At 47.3% G+C, this 18,010-nt stretch overlaps 1 protein-coding gene across 1 annotated transcript in view; it reads right to left on the bottom strand.

Annotated features, from left to right (window-relative positions):
- XKR6 (XK related 6) overlaps positions 1 to 17,596 on the bottom strand; it is a gene marked incomplete at its 5' end in the record, with an annotated part of 164,104 nt that extends 146,508 nt beyond the window's left edge. The window contains one exon of the mRNA XM_081854720.1: positions 16,788 to 17,596. Within this exon, the coding sequence (XP_081710846.1) occupies positions 16,788 to 17,596 (809 nt within the window). The remainder of the gene's footprint in view (positions 1 to 16,787) is intronic.
- Positions 17,597 to 18,010: the final 414 nt, after the last annotated feature.

The following is an 18,010-nucleotide window of genomic DNA, read 5'->3' as shown; positions in this document are numbered from 1 at the left end:
GAGACCCTACCTGTACACAGACTGCCTCGCAAGAGTGGTGCATGCTCTGGTTATCTCCCGCTTGAACTACTGCAATGTGCTCTACGTGGGGCGACCTTTGAAGGTGACCCGGAAACTGCAACTAAACCAGAATGCGGCAGCTAGAATGGTGACTGGGAGTGGCTGCTCAGACCATGTAACACCAGTCTTGAAAGACCTACACTGGCTCCCAGTACATTTCAGAGCACATTTCAAAGTCTTAGTGCTGATCTTTTAAGGCCTAAACAGCCTTGGTCCAGTATACCTGAAGGAGAGTCTCTACCCTTATCGTTCAGCCTGGACACTGAGGCCCAGCCCCTAGGGCCTTCTGGCAGTTCCCTCCCTGCAAGAAGTGAAGCTACAGGGAACCAGGCAGAAGGCCTTCTCAGTAGTGGTGCCCACCCTGTGGAACACCCTCTCACCTGATGTCAAGGAAATAAACAACTATCTGACTTTGAGAAGACACCTGAAGGCAGCCCTGTTTAGGGAAGTTTTTAATCTCTGATGTTTTAGCGTGTTTTTAATATTCTGTTGGGAGCCGCCCAGAGTGGCTGGGGAGACCACCTTAATTGCTCTCCTCTGAACTTCTCCACATGACAGGTCCCTTCACCCGTGCCATGCTCTGTCCCACACCGGTTTAACACGAGAACCTAAGAGTCATTTGCTCACACGATGTTCCATTCAACTCAGCATCCTTTCCGCATCCTTCCAACAACAGCCAGGATCATGGCAACTATCCCACTACTCCACAACATCTGGCAATCAGCTATATCAGCAGGAAGTCTGTGCTTTTGCCGCCATGGCTAGTAGCCATCAATACAGATCTGGCTGGCCAAGAAACTTCATTATTCTTCAAAGCAGTCCTTACTCCTGGCAGTTCCAATAGATTAACTATGTATCTTTCCTGGACTATTAAGACAACCCTAAAACCTACTACAGTGGTACCTTGGGTTACAGATGCTTCAGGTTACAGATGCTTCAGGTTACAGACTCTGCTAACCCACAAATAGTACCTCAGGTTAAGAACTTTGCTACAGGATGAGAACAGAAATTGGGCGGTGGCGGCGGGAGGCCCCATTAGCTAAAGTGGTACCTCAGGTTAAGAACAGTTTCAGGTTAAGAACGGACCTCCGGAATGAATTAAGTTCTTAACCTGAGGTACCACCGTACAGAGTTTTTCAGTAAATACTAAAAAAATTGTCCAGTAGCACCTTTGTTGTTGTTGTTAGTCGTTTAGTCGTGTCCGATTCTTCATGACCCCATAGACCAGAGCACGCCAGGCACTCCTGTCTTCCACTGCCTCCCGCAGTTGGGTCAAATTCATGTTAGTAGCTTTGAGAACACTGTCCAACCATCTCGTCCTCTGTCATCCCCTCCTCCTTGTGCCCTCCATCTTTCCCAACATCAGGGTCTTTTCCAGGGAGTCTTCTCATGAGGTGGAGACCAACTAAGTTTGTTATTGGTATGAGCTTTCTTGTGCATGCACACTTCTTCAGATACACTGAAACAAAAGTCACCAGACCCTTATATATAGTGGGAGGGTGGGGTGGGGTTTTTCTCAGAAGGGTAATAGGAGATGGGTGATTGACTTGATGGGTATGGTAAACCTGTTGACGACTGTTAATGACTGCAATTAGTCCTACAGAAAAAAGCAAGGGATAGTATCCAGATGACCAAAAATAACTTTGGCATGTTTTTTACCCTTCTGCATGGGGGGGAACCCACCCCACCCTCCCCACCCTCCCCACCCTCCCACTATATATAAGGGTCTGGTGACTTCTGTTTCCGTGTATCTGAAGAAGTGTGTATGCACACGAAAGCTCATACCCAGAACAAACTTAGTTGGTCTCTAAGGTGCTACTGGACAATTTTATTTTATTTTTTATTTCGATTATGTCAGACCAACACAGCTACCTACCAGAATCAGTAAATACTGCGCAGAAAGTTTTCATATCTCTATAATGGAAGTTGCCGGCTTATTTTTTTAATTATGTTTTTAATTACGACTATTTTTTAAAGCATGTGAAAAAGTACTTTTATAGTATTTTTCCTTCTGTGTCTCTATTTCAGTGGGCATACCTCATGTGGTCCCATTTTAAGAATGAATCACTGTTGTCTTTTCATAATGTTCCAAAACATTTGTGATTTCACAAAGTTCTTTTTTTTTACACACACACACACACACACACACACACACCCTTATCCCCCCCCCCCCGATTCTCTACCCTTATCCTTCTGACCTTCCTATTTGTGTCAAACTTTTCCTGTTCTTTACCAACCAAAAAGAAATGGCCATACATGAAATTATCATCTCCTCTCTGGGCTGCTGCAATGTAGGCTGTGTGGGGCTGCTCTTGGAGATGACTCAGAAACTTCAACTTGCTCAGAATTCTGTAGTTCAACTGGGAAATCCAGCCAGATGGGTGGGGTATAATTATTATTATTATTATTATTATTATTATTATTATTATTGACAAGGGTGAGTGGCTGTGAACCCCCCAAGCTGCAAATATCTGCATATATTTCTGCATATATCTGCATACATCTGCATATATTTTCAGGCCCAATTCATGGTGTGGGTTATAAACTTTAATGGTTCAAGGCTGCTGAGAGAGCACTTTTCTCCAAATATTTCTTTATTTTATTTTATTTAACAAAATGTATCTACCACATGATTGCAATTTTTAAACAATTTAAAATAAAACATTAAAATTATCCAGGGGCTGTTTAAAAAAGTATTAAAATTGTATTAAAAGGTTAAAATCTGTGGACAGGTTTGCATAAGCAAAAGTGTTTTAAGCAGGAGCTACTGCAAAGATGCCTGTCTGATGTCAACACGCAGGGAGTTCCAAAGTTCATACACTCCATTGCCTGGGATTAACTTGAGGCAGCTTTGTTGTCTCATTTATAGCTTGGATCAGCAGTACACTTTATGCTACTACCAACCTTACTGTATGCTTGTGAAACATGGACCACTTATAAATGCCATCTCCAACTCTTTGAAAGATTCCATCAATGGTGTCTCTGAAAATTTTTACACATCACTTGGGAAGACAGGCAAACTAACGCCAGTGTACTGGAAGAAGCAAATATCACCAGTGTTGAAGCAATGATTCTTCAACATCAACTTTGTTGGACCAGTCATGTTGTTTGGATACCTGATGATTGTCTTCCTAAGCAACTACTCTATTCTGAACTTAAAAATGGAAAGCGTAATGCTGGTGGTCAACAAAAGAGGTTTAAAGACTCTCAAGGCAAATCTAAAAAAATGTAGTATAAATACCGACAACTGGGAAACACTGGCCTGCGAGCGCTCCAGTTGGAGAACAGCCTTTACCAAGGGTGTCATGGACTTTGAAGATGCTCAAACTCAGGACAAAAGGGAGAAATGTGCTAAGAGGAAGGTACGCTTGGCAAACCCTCACCGTGATCAACTCCCGCCCCAAAACCAATGTCCCCACTGTGGAAGGATGTGTGGATCCAAAATTGGCCTCCCCAGTCACTTATGGACTCGCTGTTAAGACCGTATTCATGGAAGACAATCTTGGCTACAAGTGATTGCCAAAGAAAAAGAAGAATAAGACACTTTATAGAGGAGCATAATCCTGCTTTATTTATTTTTTCATTCTTTGCTTTTATTATCCTCATAAATCACGCTGAGTAAGTTTTTTTTATAAACAAGCAAGTATTATTTCCTTAATACGTCTGTGCACCTCCCCCCATATCCTGAATCTTTTTGGATCAGGAAGTAAACTGGTAACGTTTGACTTGCAAAGGAGCCTGCAAATGTAATGGCCCGCAAAAATGTTTACAACCTCACCTGCCTGAATGCCTCTGTGTTAATTATTTGAAACCTAGGAGAAACTGAGAACAAATGTGTCGGGAGACAATTCTCTACAGCTGAGCAGCAGAATATAGGAAGAATACAACAGCTCCAACCTTGGCCAATAAACCTCCAGATTTTCTGGACTACAAGTCCCATCAGGTCCCGCCAACATGTGGGGGGCATCAGGTTGGCAAAAGCTGACCCACCTGGCTTTCCAAAGTGACAGGTTGATGCCTCGGGGAAGCCCAAAGCATGAATAACAATCCCCGCCTGTTTGTCCCCCATCAACTGATATTTAGAGATCGACTACTCTTTGATGTGGAGGTTCTGCAGAGGCATCGTGGCTAACGGCCTTCTATGTTGTAATCTAGTCAGAGGAATGTGCCATACTCCAGGCACCCGGCTCGATGACTTCTTGACCTCCCTGTCAGCGACTCCCGGCAGGAGACAGGCGGGGTCTCTATCGGCGATCCTTCTCAAACGTGAGAAGAACACACCACTCTCCCTCCTCCCTGTTTTCCCCAGGAGGGGGAAAAGAGACAGACAGAAATGTATTTACATGCCTTTATTTCTGTCTATGCAGCAGTACAGAGAAACATGTCCGTACTCTTCAAACACCAACAGCAGAGAGAGTAAACTCCACCCCTGTACTTCCAGTACATGTCAGGTGGCACACTGAGCTAACATCCGGTGCTCAGTACAGTGAATAGGCTGTCCCTTTGCTCCCATGGTACAGCCCCAAACATCAACATCCTGTTTGGCTTTTCCAGCCAGCTGCAGCTCGCTACTGCATTGCTCCTTTTTGTAACATTCTAAACCAGCAGCCAAAACTATATGGCATGGCAGCAAATCTCACAAACTGAAGACGCATTGTGTGAAGAGGTACTAGCGAATTGCTGTTCTGAGTCATCATTCAAAAAGCAAAGGCAGAGACTGAGGGACCAGGCCAATGGTCAACTAGACCAACACTCAACCAGATGCCTGTGGTACAGCCATAAGCAGGATCCAAGCACAAGAGCCCTCTCCCTTCCTCTGGTTTCCAACAACTGCTATTCATAAGAATTACTGTGTCCAACTACGGAGACACAGCACAGCCATTGTGGATAGCAACCATTGGTAGGCCTCTCCTCCATGAAGTTGTCCAAGACAGGCAGGTGGCCCTCACTGCCTCCTTCAGAAGCGAGTTCCACAGTTTAGCTATGGATGGATGGCGGCTAACAGATTGAGGTTGAATCCTGACAAGACAGAAGTACTGTTTTTGGGGGACAAGAGGCGGGCGGGTGTGGAGGACTCCCTGGTCCTGAATGGGGTAAGTGTGCCCCTGAAGGACCAGGTGTGCAGCCTGGGAGTCATTCTGCACTGTCCATGGAGGTGCAGGTCAATTCTGTGTCCAGTGCAGCTGTTTATCAGCTCCATCTGGTACGCAGGCTGAGACCCTACCTGCCTGTCTCGCCAGAGTGGTGCATGCTCTGGTTATCTCCCACTTGGACTACTGCAATGCACTCTATGTGGGGCTACCTTTGAAGGTTACCCGGAAACTACAACTAAACCAGAATGCGGCAGCTAGACTGGTGACTTGGGGTGGCTGCCGAGACCATATAACACTGGTCTTGAAAGACCTACATTGGCTCCCAGTACGTTTCCGAGCACACTTCAAAGTGTTGGTGCTGACCTTTAAAGCCCTAAACGGCCTTGGTCTGGTATATCTGAAGGAGCCTCTCCACCCCCATCGTTCAGCCAGGACACTGAGGTCCAGCTCTGAGGGCTTTCTGGCAGTTCCCTCCCTGTGAGAAGTGAGGTGACAGGGAACCAGGCAGAGGGCCTTCTCAGTGGTGGCGCCCACCCTGTGGAATGCCCTCCCACCAGATGTCAAAAAGAAAAACAACTTCCAGACTTTTAGAAGACATCTGAAGGCAGCCCTGTTTAGGGAAGCTTTTAATATTTAATAGGTTTTGTATTTTAATATTCGGTTGGAAGCTGCCAAGAGTGGCTGGGGAAACCCAGCCAGATGGGCGGGGTATAAATAATAAATTATTATTATTATTATTATTATTATTATTATTATTATTATTATTGCCATTTAAAGATGATTATGCATCCCAATGTTCAGCTTTGAAGCAGCAAAGATGGCATTGTCCTCCTTTGTACACACAAGCAGGAGGATTGCCACCCTACAGGGCAGGTTTTGTGACCTTGATTTCATCCTGGGGTCGCACTCGATCCCATGAGCATTTGCCAACACCAGAACCGTACCACCTTCCCACGCAAACTGGCGACCGTCCACCAGAAGGGCAGCTGGGAATTCGCATCATTCTGGACACACCACGCCGCAATCTGCTGCCGACTGAAGGGGATTAAATTATACAGCCTCCGCGGCAAGCTAAACTTCTTATGTTTTTCAGGACAGAGCAAATTATGACCCACTAACCTACTTGCGGCCACGGCTTAAACAAAAGGTGGACCCGCTGGAGAAACGAAGAACCCGCGTGCCACTTTGGGGCAGCTGATACAGGACAACATACTCCCTTTCTCTGAGCAAAGGAAGGCATTTGGGGCCAGCAGCGGAAATCTGGGGAGGCGGCGGCCATCTGCTCATGGCAACCCTTTACTTTTGCCCTCTATAATACAGTAGGAGGGAACTCAGTCCCAGGGACTGAATATGGCCCTCCAGACATCTTTATCTGGCCCTCAGAAGTCTCCCCAAGCCACATCCCTCATCGGACTTGTTTGACGCTTGGAATTCCTGGCTGGGAAGTGTCCTTGAACCCTGCTAAGTGCTCTTGCTTGCCTGGATAGAGAGGACGTAAATGCGTGATGACAACGACAACGACGATTGCACTATAGTGGTACCTTGGTTCTCAAACGCCTTGGTTCCCAAACACCGAAAACCCGGAAGTAAGTGTTCCAGTTTTCGAACGTTTTTCAGAAGCCGAACATCCGACGCAGCTGTCAGCTATTGTTTCCGGGGCGCTTGCACCAATCAGAAGCCGTGCCTTGGTTTTCGAACATTTCGGAAGTCAAATGGACTTCGGGAACGGATTAAGTTTGGCGCTTTTGTTTTGGCTATTTATTTTGCGTTTTTGTGGCTTTTTTTTTATAATAAATTTTTATTGAAATTTTTCCATAAAAAACAATAAACCAATCCATTTATATATCACATATTTCGCCTTGTTTGGACCTCCCTCAACTTCTCTGACAATCTTTCGTAGTTCAAATCCTCTCCTCACATTCCTTCATTAAATATTGCCATTAAATATTATATTTCTATCCTTGCTTGCCTTTTGGCAATACTCCTTCTATTTTCACAAAGCTTCTTTGAAACACGCTAGCGTTGTACTATCCTCACATATATTTTTCAAATACTCTGTAAATTTCCCCCAGTCCTCAATGAATTTCTGGTCTTTTTGGTATCTAATTTTCCCTGTTAATTTGTCTAACTCTGCGTAGTCTGTTAGTTTTAACCTCCATTCCTCCAAAGTCGGAACCTCTTCTTGTTTCCACCTCTGGGCCAACAATATCCTTGCTGCGACGATAGCATATTGAAACAGTTTACAGTCTCTCCTACTTATATCCGTTCTTGTTATTCCCAGCAGAAAGAGTTCTGGTTTCTTAACAAAGCTATATTTTAGCATTTTCTTTAGTTCATTGTGTATCATCTCCCAGAACCCCCTTACTTTTTTACAGTCCCACCACATGTGCATGTGCGTTTTTGTGGCTTTTTTTGCTTAATTTGTTTTTGTGACTGTGTGAAACCCAGTTCAGCTACTGATTGATTGATTATGTGATTGCGGAAATGGATAAAAGCCCCCCATTCAAACAATGACTATCATCAGTGCAGGTAAGATTTTTTTTAAAAAAAAAATTATCATCTACAATACAGTGGTACCTCGGGTTAAGTACTTAATTCGTTCCGGAGGTCCGTTCTTAACCTGAAACTGTTTTCAACCTGAAGCACCACTTTAGCTAATGGGGCCTCCCGCTGCCGCCGCACGATTTCTGTTCCCATCCTGAAGCAACGTTCTTAACCCGAGGTACTATTTCTGGGTTAGCGGAGTCTGTAACCTGAAGCGTCTGTAACCTGAAGCGTCTGTAACCTGAGGTACCACTTGACTGTCTTATTTATTTTATAGTATTGATTACTGCTTTTATTCTATGGATAAATGGTCTTGTTATATAGTAAAATTCATGTTAAATTGCTGTTTTAGGGGTTGTTTTTAAAAGTCTGGAACAGATTAATTCATTTTGCATTACTTTCTATGGGAAAGCGCGCCTTGGTTTTGGAACGCTTTGGTTTTGGAACAGACTTCTGGAATGGATTAAGTTTGAGAACCAAGGTACCACTGTATATAATTATACACCTGGAGCAAATGAGGCACGTCTACCTGGGAAGGTAGCCCACCTAGGAGAAGGGAAACGCAGCTCCTCAACCTCCGCTGCTTTGTGGGATATCGTCAGGAGAAGAGAAAACTACCAAATAAACGCTACACAAATCCAGAGTCCCCAAGACGTTTGGATGGCAATTGCACACCTCCTTCCAGCAACTCCTGCAGCCAAGCTGGTGCCAAACGTCTTGCTCTCATTTCCTTTGAACCACATCAGCAAGGTCGAGAGGCTGGTCTTGTCATCTGGGTAGCCCAGGACCTCCATACATCCTGCCCAGGTGAGGTCACGTCAATGTTGCTAACACAATGGTTTGACTTCACCCCTGGAGGCTCATTCCATTGTACATCGAGACAGAATGATGCCCACAACTTATACCCTGTCTTTTCCCCCCGAAGGCAGTTTAGAGATAAAAATGACAACAGCCAAAAACACAGGAAAGAACAATTAAAAAAAAACAGTTAAACACTGGTAGAGTTAAAACTATACACCGTATTAAAACCAAACAAATAATTACAGTAAAAGCCAAATGGTTCCAGCCCTTTCATTAAAAGCAATATATTCCCAATCGCCTGTTGGAACAAGAAAGTCTTCACCTGCCAGCAGAAGGGCAACAAAAAGGAAGCCAGTGTTAGGGAGGGAGTTCCAAAGTCTTGGCCACCATAGAAGCCAGCCAAGCTTGCAGTGGCGCTGTGGTCTAAACCACTGAGCCTCTTGGGCTTGCCAATTGAAAGGTCGGTGGTTCAAATCCCCGCGAGGAGTGAGCTCCTGCTGCTCTATCCCAGCTCCTGCCAACCTAGCAGTTGGAAAGCACGTCAAAGTGCAAGTAGATAAATAGGTACTGCTGTGGCAGGAAGATTTGCCCACCTTGGAAGAATGGCAGATGCAAGTAATGGACTATATGGAATTGGCAGAAATGACTGGCAGAATCCGAGACCTGGGAGAAGAAGCAGTGGAAGAGGACTGGAAGAAGTTTAAGAACTATTTGCAGAAACACTGTAAAGTGTATGAATGCTAAAATGATGTTGGACATGAAATAATATGGCATTAGCGGTACAGTGTTAAAAAATATGCAAAAAAATGCAATAGAAAAAGGGTGGAAAATAAGGTTATATTATGTCAAAGTAAACATTATGATAAAAGTGTTTAATTATAAGGAGGAAAGATTGGAGACATAATAGAGTGATCATAATAATTTGAAATGAGTTTTGAAGAAGGGTAAGGATTTGCTGTATATGACTGGACAAAGAGGAACACAAAAAAGGGAGGTGTGAGGAAGTCAAGAAAGAAGGCTATGCAAACATGAATTTAAAAATTGGAGTTTTTATTCTTAATTCATATTTTTTCTCTTTTTTATTGATTTATGTCTGTGATTGTTTTTGCAGATTTGTATTTTTCTGATGTTTTTTTCTTTTCTTTTTCTCTTTTTGTTAAAATAAATAAATATTTAATTTAAAAAAAAAAAAGGGAAGGTGTTTCTGTGAGCTCTGGTTTCTGTCATGATGTTCCATTGCACCAGAAGTGGTTTAGTCATGCTGGCCACATGACTGTCTGTGGACAAACACCAGCTCCCTTGGCCTGAAAGCGAGTTGAGCGCTGCAACCCCATAGTCACCTTTGACTTGACTTAACTGTCCAAGATGTCCTTTACCTGCCCATGACGTGTTATCATTCTGCACTGTACCCCTTATTCCTATTGGCAAATGTCGCTTGGGTGCGGCCAAGCCTTCATTTAACGATCTCCAGTTTTCACAGTCAGCTGGAGATGTTTTATGAAGGCTCTGACCCTCTCCACATTCCCTTCCACGCAGGAGTTTCTCAAATGCAACCAAGTACAAATTTTCAGCCATATTGGGGGTGGGGGGAGATTCGTCTTCAAGAATCTTAAAACATTCGGGAAACTTTGGTCTTTCGCTTTTTAAAAAAAGGTGGAAAGGGAAGAGGGAATTTCAGCTGCAGCTTACATGCGGAATAACAGTGTGACTAACCAGCCACATGAAATAACTTTGCTCAATCAAATATAAGTTTCCATATGGCAATCTTTTAAAATTAAATTTACCAACCATACAACATACCCTATGATACTAATATATAGCATATAATACATAACGAAACCTAATCTTATATACTATATACTATAATAATATACTATACTATAGTATATATACTATAATAATATTTATAGTATTATATATAATATATATAATATAGTATATACTATATATATTGTATATATATAGTATGTATATATATACACACACACACACTATAATAATATTTAATACACAACATCATTATTTATTGCTCTCATTAACCACCAGTCTCTGTATATCACCTCCTAAATATTACAACATTCCAGTTTGCTGTAGAGGTTTGAGTGCTGGACTAGGACCTAAGAGACCCGAGTTCAAATCACTGCTCAGCCATGAAGCTCACTGGTGATGGTCTCTCAGCCTAGCCTACCTCACAGGGATCTTGTGAAGATAAAAATGGGGAGGAAGAGAACTGTGTACGTCACCTTGAGTTCCTTGGACAAAAGGTGGGATAAAAAGCAACAAGAAATAAATCACAACAAATTTTCACAGTGAGAAGGCATCCCATTAATGAATTTTTAACTTTTGTTGCATAAATGTAACGAAAGGTGTATAGGGTTTTTCAAACCATTCCTTTTCCCATCTCCCTCAGTCGTACAATTTCTGTGAATTTAGGACATTGTTGCAATGTACCATGTTTGACTGAGTTGTTCTTGTACGGTAGGAATTATAAGTGCGCGCCATCTTGCAGCTACTAACATTCTTGCAGTCAGTGCTTTTTTCCTAGAAAGATAGGTGCCGGTACTCACCATGAATTTATTACAGTAAGCGCCACATTACTGCCACGCAACAGAAGTGTCACACAACAACAAAAAAGGTTCTGGTACTGCGTACCTTTGAGTTCCTCCAGGGGGAAAAAAAAGCTCTGCTTGCAGCTATGGCAATATTTAAGTCTTCCGAGACTTTCCTTGATGACATTTCAGATGCTGGCATTATTCACGTGTCATGGCAAACCATAGTTTACCGTGCATACTCATGTACTGGACTCTTTGCTTTTCACTTCTACCACATTGGGGGGGGGGGGACAGACCACATTCCCTTGATTAGCTTTATGTCTGAACCGGGGAATGTGACTTGTTGGAGTGAAACAAACCATAACCACCCAGTTTCGACACCCGGGCACAGATTTTTGCATTGACCAGTAAACTATTACCCATAGTTTACAGTGATGTGCAAACTGGGTTCCTATCTCACATCCACCCAGACCTTTTCATTTGTATAAACTTGTTCCCCCGCAATAAATAAATAAATAAATAAATAAATAAATAAATAAATAAATAAATAACCCGCCTCCCCAAAATGCCCTATTCACAGTGAGAGATCCCTAGATCTTTCTGTGAAAGCAACCTTAAACTTGCAACCACATCAGCTCCGAACACCAGGAAAAAGTTCTACTACCGCACAATGATTTTCGCAATAGGGTCAATGCCTCTATAGAGCATGTTAGGCAATTCGGTTCATATATTTATAACATCAACGTCTCTACAAAAGAACCCATGCGCTGTTTGTAGATCCATCCCTACACAAGGATTATAGATAAGCATGCATGCGCTTGAGTTTGCAAATGTAAGAGCATACGAAGCTCCCTTGAACTGAGTCAGCCCCTATGTCTTTCAAGATCAATACTGCCAGCACGGACTGGCAGCTTTCCTCCGAGGCTTCAGGCAGGGGGACATTTCCAGCCATGGCTGGAAACTGAACCGAGGACCTTCTGCATGTGAAGGAAGTGCCACACCAGTGAGCGAGCGTCCCTCTCCCTTCTCCTCAATCACCATGAAAGGTAAGCAAGCTTGATACTGATTCGTTTGCAATGACTGAGTCAGTCCCTGCTCTCTCCCCCCCAGCAAACCCCTCCAAATGCAAACATTTCACCAGTCCAATATGCAAAGATTTTCGCCGCTGGCAAAGGCAGTTTTAAACAGTGTCTGTACGGATTAGCCACACCGCGGCATCCAGGAGTAATTCAAATGACGGTCATAACAGCCAGCGAGGAGGCATTAAAAAAAAAAAAATTAAGAATATACAAAATGACAACCACGAAAGGTTGACGACTGTTACCTCTACGCATTTGTTCAACGGATATGACGGCTGTCCGGGATTCCAAACTGAGCCTTCTCTGCTAATCCATAGCGAAAGAGCCAACGTACGCCAGTTTTAACCCGCACCCCTTGTTCCAGGTAGCAAAGTTTGGAGGAAAACCAAGTGTTCGACTTGGTTGCAACGAATATTCAGAGCCTCTGAGATCGGCGCAATAGCGCATAGTAGGCAATGTGTGGTCCCATGTATTGAATCCAGCTGGGGTGCTATCAGACCCCAGGATCTCACCAGCACCGTTTGTTCCAACGTGGCACAGGATTTTGGGAAGGGTGGGTGGGGAAAGAAGGTGGAATCAGGATCAGCCCTGTCCTTACACACCACCAAGCGCTCACACAGTTGTCCCCAAAATGAGACCCACAACATGCCAGACACATGTTCTACTCCAGCTGCTACTGAGGACTGGCGCATGTGGTTGGTGCTTGGGTACACCACAGGAGGAGAAATGAACTTGGCACACGTCCATTTTTCTCGTGCCACAAGCAAAGCAGAAATCTCTTGGGGAAGGTTTGTGTGTAGGGGGGGAGAACCCTCTTGCTTTCCCCTAAACACGCTAGCATGGGAAAAATAAGGCCATGCAAAAGGGATCTCCTCTGCAAGAAGAGGTCCGAATGACATTTCGGGAAAGCAAGGAAATCTATGCTGCTGTGATGCATGTTTTCACCGTCGCGTTTTTCCCAGGGTTGCAATTTCATACAAGCCACACACACACACAAGCGGGTGCCTTCTTTCCTTCATCGCCCCTCTCCGAACGATCTTTGCTGTGCAATCTCCATTTCCCCCCACCCTTGGATGTTTCCCCCCCCCACACACACACACCAGCACCAACCTGGCTTCTCCCCACCCTCTCAAAGAGGCTGCCTCCATCTTAAATCGGTTCAAAGCCAATCCAGAGAATTCTGCCGGGGCTGGCTTAGCCCTTCCAATCTCAACATCACTGAGCATCAAACCATCGCTGGCCATCAACCATCTCCCCGCTCCCCTCCCCACTTCAACCAATTCAAATTGTTACAATCTAGCCCTCCACCCTCCTTATTTCACCACCAATATATATAAATATATATTTAAGGCAGTCATTAAAGGAACACATCGGTTAACCCTCCATTTCCTTTCCTCCTCCTTCTCCTTCTAAACTCCTTCTGTTTATACATCTTCATCATACACACACACACACACACACACACACACACACACACACACACACACAAAATGATTGCAAGGAAGAGAGCTCAGTTTGTTCCACTTGCTAATTTCATGCGCACATGTGGATGAGCAAAGCATCCACGTACGCACATAGGCACATCTCTGAGGCAAGGGGCTTCCTAAACCATTTCATCTTCCAAACTTTATTCTACCCTCTCTGATTCAGATTACGTAAGTCTAGAGTCTCTCCAGAACGCCTTGTGCGCTCTCAGATCTCTGCACAAAAACTTGAGACGAAAAAGAGCGCTTTGGCATCTTGCTATGACCACCCCCTTTTAAATTCAATTTGCAAAACCCCCGAGGGTTTGGCGTGTGCACATAAAGATGCATGACGACCACATTTGCGGGAAACGGTTAGGTGGTGGGCAAGCCTGGGTGGGTGCACCGGAAAAGGCCTTCCTTGCAGCCCCCTCCCCCCCCCCACAATTCCTTCTCCATCTTCTCCCTGCAAAGGTTTCCCATCTTAGCAAAGGTCTCTCCAGGACACCCTCTGCATCTTTCCCCACAGTTCCTCTCTCAAAAAGCCGAAGCCAACCCTACCCTACAGCTCCCCCTCTGTCTGGCAGTGGTATCGACTGTCCTCCTCGTTACTCCGGGTTTCACGTAGCCAAACCATGTGGGTGGAATTTGGGGAGGAGGGAGGTGTAAGGACAGGGAGGGGAGGAGGGAGTCTAGCTCCACATTCACAAATCCTCACGTCAATCCACACGTGAGCACTGTCCTACAGGGAAGACCCATGGCCAGCCTCCAGTGTGAGATGCGAGGTACAGGTGTTCTGATTGGGGCATCAGTACTTTCTCTGGAATATTGCTGTTTGCGTCTTCTCTTGAACAGCTGGCCCTAAAGGCCCTCATTGCTCTGTGCATAGCAGGTAAAGAGAGAGAGCCCTTCTGGGCCTATATATAATGTTGCATTTGGGAGGTAAACCACCCTTTGGTGGCTACAACTCTGAATTCCACACACACACATCCTTAAAGATGCCTCCATCTCTCCACTATGTGCATGTCTTAAGGAGGGAGCCATCTCTCTGTTGCCCTACTTTCAGCTCACACTTGCATGTGCAGAGAATTTATCTGGACATCTCAAATCATTAAAGCCCATCCTGGAGGATTCTCCGACGGCTCTCTCTCTCTTTGGTACAAATGCATTTAAATATTCTCTGCAACACAGAGACGCCATAAGGAAATTCAGTCTTCTAGCCCCAGAAAAATACGGGGTAAGGTGCTTTCCTTTTTGCTCCCCACAGCTGTTCCTTATTCAAGGGTAGAGCCCCCTATGTCCAATGGGGGACAAGGGAGAGTGTTGTTGGGTTACAACCTTGGTGCCTTCCAAATGGAGGAGGGCTGAAGGGAGAAGATGCTCCCCTCCCACTTCTCCCAGGTCCTCAACTGGTGGGTCAGGACCTACAACTAGGTTGCAGCCTGACCTGCAGGTCACCACAACAGGAGCATTGGCGTCGTGTGAATCTTCTTAGATACACAGAGAGAATAGGCTCCATAAATGCATGTTTGGGTTCAAGGTATGACCAGGGTCCAAAAAAGGCCCCTTCCAGGAAATGCTTACAAAAGTTCTATCATCCCAGGAGGCATCTAGGGTGGAATGTCTTTCACCTCTCTGCTATGATGGCTTTAAGGCATTTCATTCCACACAAGGTGATGAGGCTCTCAGGCCTTGCAGCTGCTGTTGGACTCCAACCCCCATCAGCCCCTTCTAGCAGGACCAATGGTCCAGGGGATGATGGGTATTGTAGTACAGCAGTAGTGTAGAGGACCAGCGGCTGGCCTTCCTATCCTTTGACTTCATACCCTCTCCATCTCCAAGCATTGGAGAATGCCAAATTTCCCACCCCACAATTAGGTTTGTGGGGCAGTCCTCCCTATGTCCACCTGTACAAAACGATATTTTGTTTTAGAAGCTGTGCAGAACACCCTTTCTCTCTAGATCTAAAGACACTTGGCCAGATGTCTTCTTCAGGTGACCCGCTTTGTGGAGATGCCCTTGAGCCTGCCAGTTGCCCCAGAATATCACCTCTCCTCTGTGCCAGTATCCAAGGGCAACTATACCCTCTCTTATGAGGTGAACTCAGTCTTTGGAAGAGGGGAGAAATCCCTCCTCACCCCAATATCCGTGAAACTTACATAGCAGTGGGCAATTACCTTCCTCCTTTAAATATCCCAACTGCACTAGCGCAGTCTGGGAGGTGAGTCTTGCTGTTTTTTGGGGGTGGGTGATGGGGATTAAGTTTGGGAATGGGTATTGACTAGGTGTGCATCGAAAGCACCCCCTTTTCCTGCTACACCCAATTATATACTGTGTGTGCTTCCTTTGGGGGGGGGAAGGTGGGGGAGGGGAGAGGGCTCCAGGTACATGTTCACTCTAACCTGTTATCTGTTTATTCTGGTATCCTATTTCCTCATAGTGCATACAGGAAATATTCCTAAGGAGGGTTAAGTCTGTATCCTTTACCATAGTGAATGCTAAGACTAGCTCACCCTATCTCTGGCCCAAATTCTGGAGGCTGGCTTCCCATTGCTCCAGAAGCTCTTGAATCAGAAGATGCAATCACCTTTCCCTACCTGTGTTTCAGGAAGGGGGGGCATTCATCCCCAGTTTCTCCCATGACTCCAGTAGATGCATGTAGGGACAGGAGGAGGGGGGGTTACACCTCTCTCTCCCCCCACCCGGCCTGGGTCTTCCTTCTCTCTAGGAATAAGCTCATCCAAACGCTTCTGCAGGGAAATCACCTTGCTCCACCTGTCACCTGCCTTCCTCCTTTCCCTCACCCTCCAGGTGCAGAAAGGAAGGAGGGGGGGTCACCCTTTCCTGGGGCAAAAGATGTGCAAAGTCGGGGGGGGGCTTCCTCTTGCCTCCCCCACCACTGTCCCTCATGCCCTTCTGAGAAGTGGTGAGGGTCACTCTCCTGTCTCTACTTGGAACGGGGGGGGGGAATCTTGCTCCCTTCTTCAAAAGCCTTCATGGGGGGGAGGGAATAGAACACCTTTACCTGAGTGCATCCAATAACCCTTTGAGGTCATCCTTCCTCCACCTGCTTTGAAGACTGGCCTTGTCCAACCTGCCTCCATGTACATACATATACTTGGGAGAGGGGTATATGACAGAAGCCTAAGCACCCACCTGCATAGAGCCCCTCACCCGCCCCGCCAGCCCGCTTACCTCCAGACTTGTCCCATCTGCAGCAGGTGAATGACGGACTGCCAAATCCAGACGGAGAGCCTGCAGAGGCGCTGAGCTCCGGGCGTGCCGCCGGCGCCGTGGTAGTGGCGATGCCCGGCGCGGCGGCCGGCCCCGACGGATCCCATCATGGGAGGCCCTCGGCTGGTGAGGCCCTGCACGGCGCCCAGGCCTCCTCCGGTGTAGTCCTGCACGAACCATCGGAAGCTGAGGATCTGCACCAGCACGGAGGGCAGCAGCACGAAGGCCAGCGTCAGGCCGCACCACAGGTAGTCGCGGCGGCCGTAGTGGTCGAGGGCGAGCCAGAGGTCGGTGCCCACGTCGCCCACCAGCACCAGCAGAGCGAGCACGATCCACAGGCAGTCCAGCCACGGCCGCTCCACCGCCAGCCCCGCCGCCGACGGCCCCTCGCCGCCTCCGCCGCCGCTTCCTCCGCCGCCACCTCCGGCCCCCGGCGCCAGCGGGTCGGTGGCTCCGGCCCCCGACCCGCTTCCTCCGGCCCCCCGGCCCAGCAGGCTGCGCAGGCAGGCGCTCCGGCAGCCCCAGTAGCACGACGACGTGTTGCAGCAGTGGCAGATGTGCATGGAGCTGCTCCCGCCGGCCTCGTCGTCCGAGCTCCCGCCGCCGCCTCCGCCGCCTCCGCCACCACCGCAGCCCCCCTGGCCCGCGGCGGCGGCAGCGGCGGCGGCGGCCCCCCCGGCCAGGTGGTGATGGTGGTGGTGGTGGTGATAGTGGTGGTCGTCGAGGTTGTGCAGCTGCGAGAAGCCGCTGCCGTCCGACTTGGCCGCCATCACCTCCGCCGCCGGGCCCCCCCGCCGCCGCCGCCGCCGCCTCCTCCACCGCCGCCGCCGCCACCGGGCTCCCCCGCTGCTGCCCGGGCCGGCAGCCCGGCTCCCTCCGCCGCCGCCTGCCCGGCCGCCTGCCTCCCCTCCCTCCTCCTCCTCCTCCTCCCCCGGCCTCCTCCTCCGCCTCCTCCTCCTCCTCCCCGCCGCTTCCTTCCTGCCGCCCCTCCCTCCCGCCTCCCGGGCCCCCTCCGGCCACAGGGCTCGGGATGCCCTCCCCGCCGCCGCCACCGCCGCCACCCACGGCCGCCTCCTCCGCCTCCGCCGCCGCCGCCGCCCTCCTCCTCCTGCTTTCCCCTCCGCTTCCGGGGGAGGAGGAGGGAGGCGCTACAGACCGGCCGGGCCCCCCATCTCCCCTCCCCA

The sequence above is a fragment of the Podarcis erhardii genome (genome assembly GCF_964252035.2).
Source record: "Podarcis erhardii genome assembly, chromosome: 3".
In the NCBI taxonomy this organism is placed as follows: Eukaryota; Metazoa; Chordata; class Lepidosauria; order Squamata; family Lacertidae; genus Podarcis; species Podarcis erhardii.
This window is presented reverse-complemented; position numbering and strand designations above follow the sequence as displayed.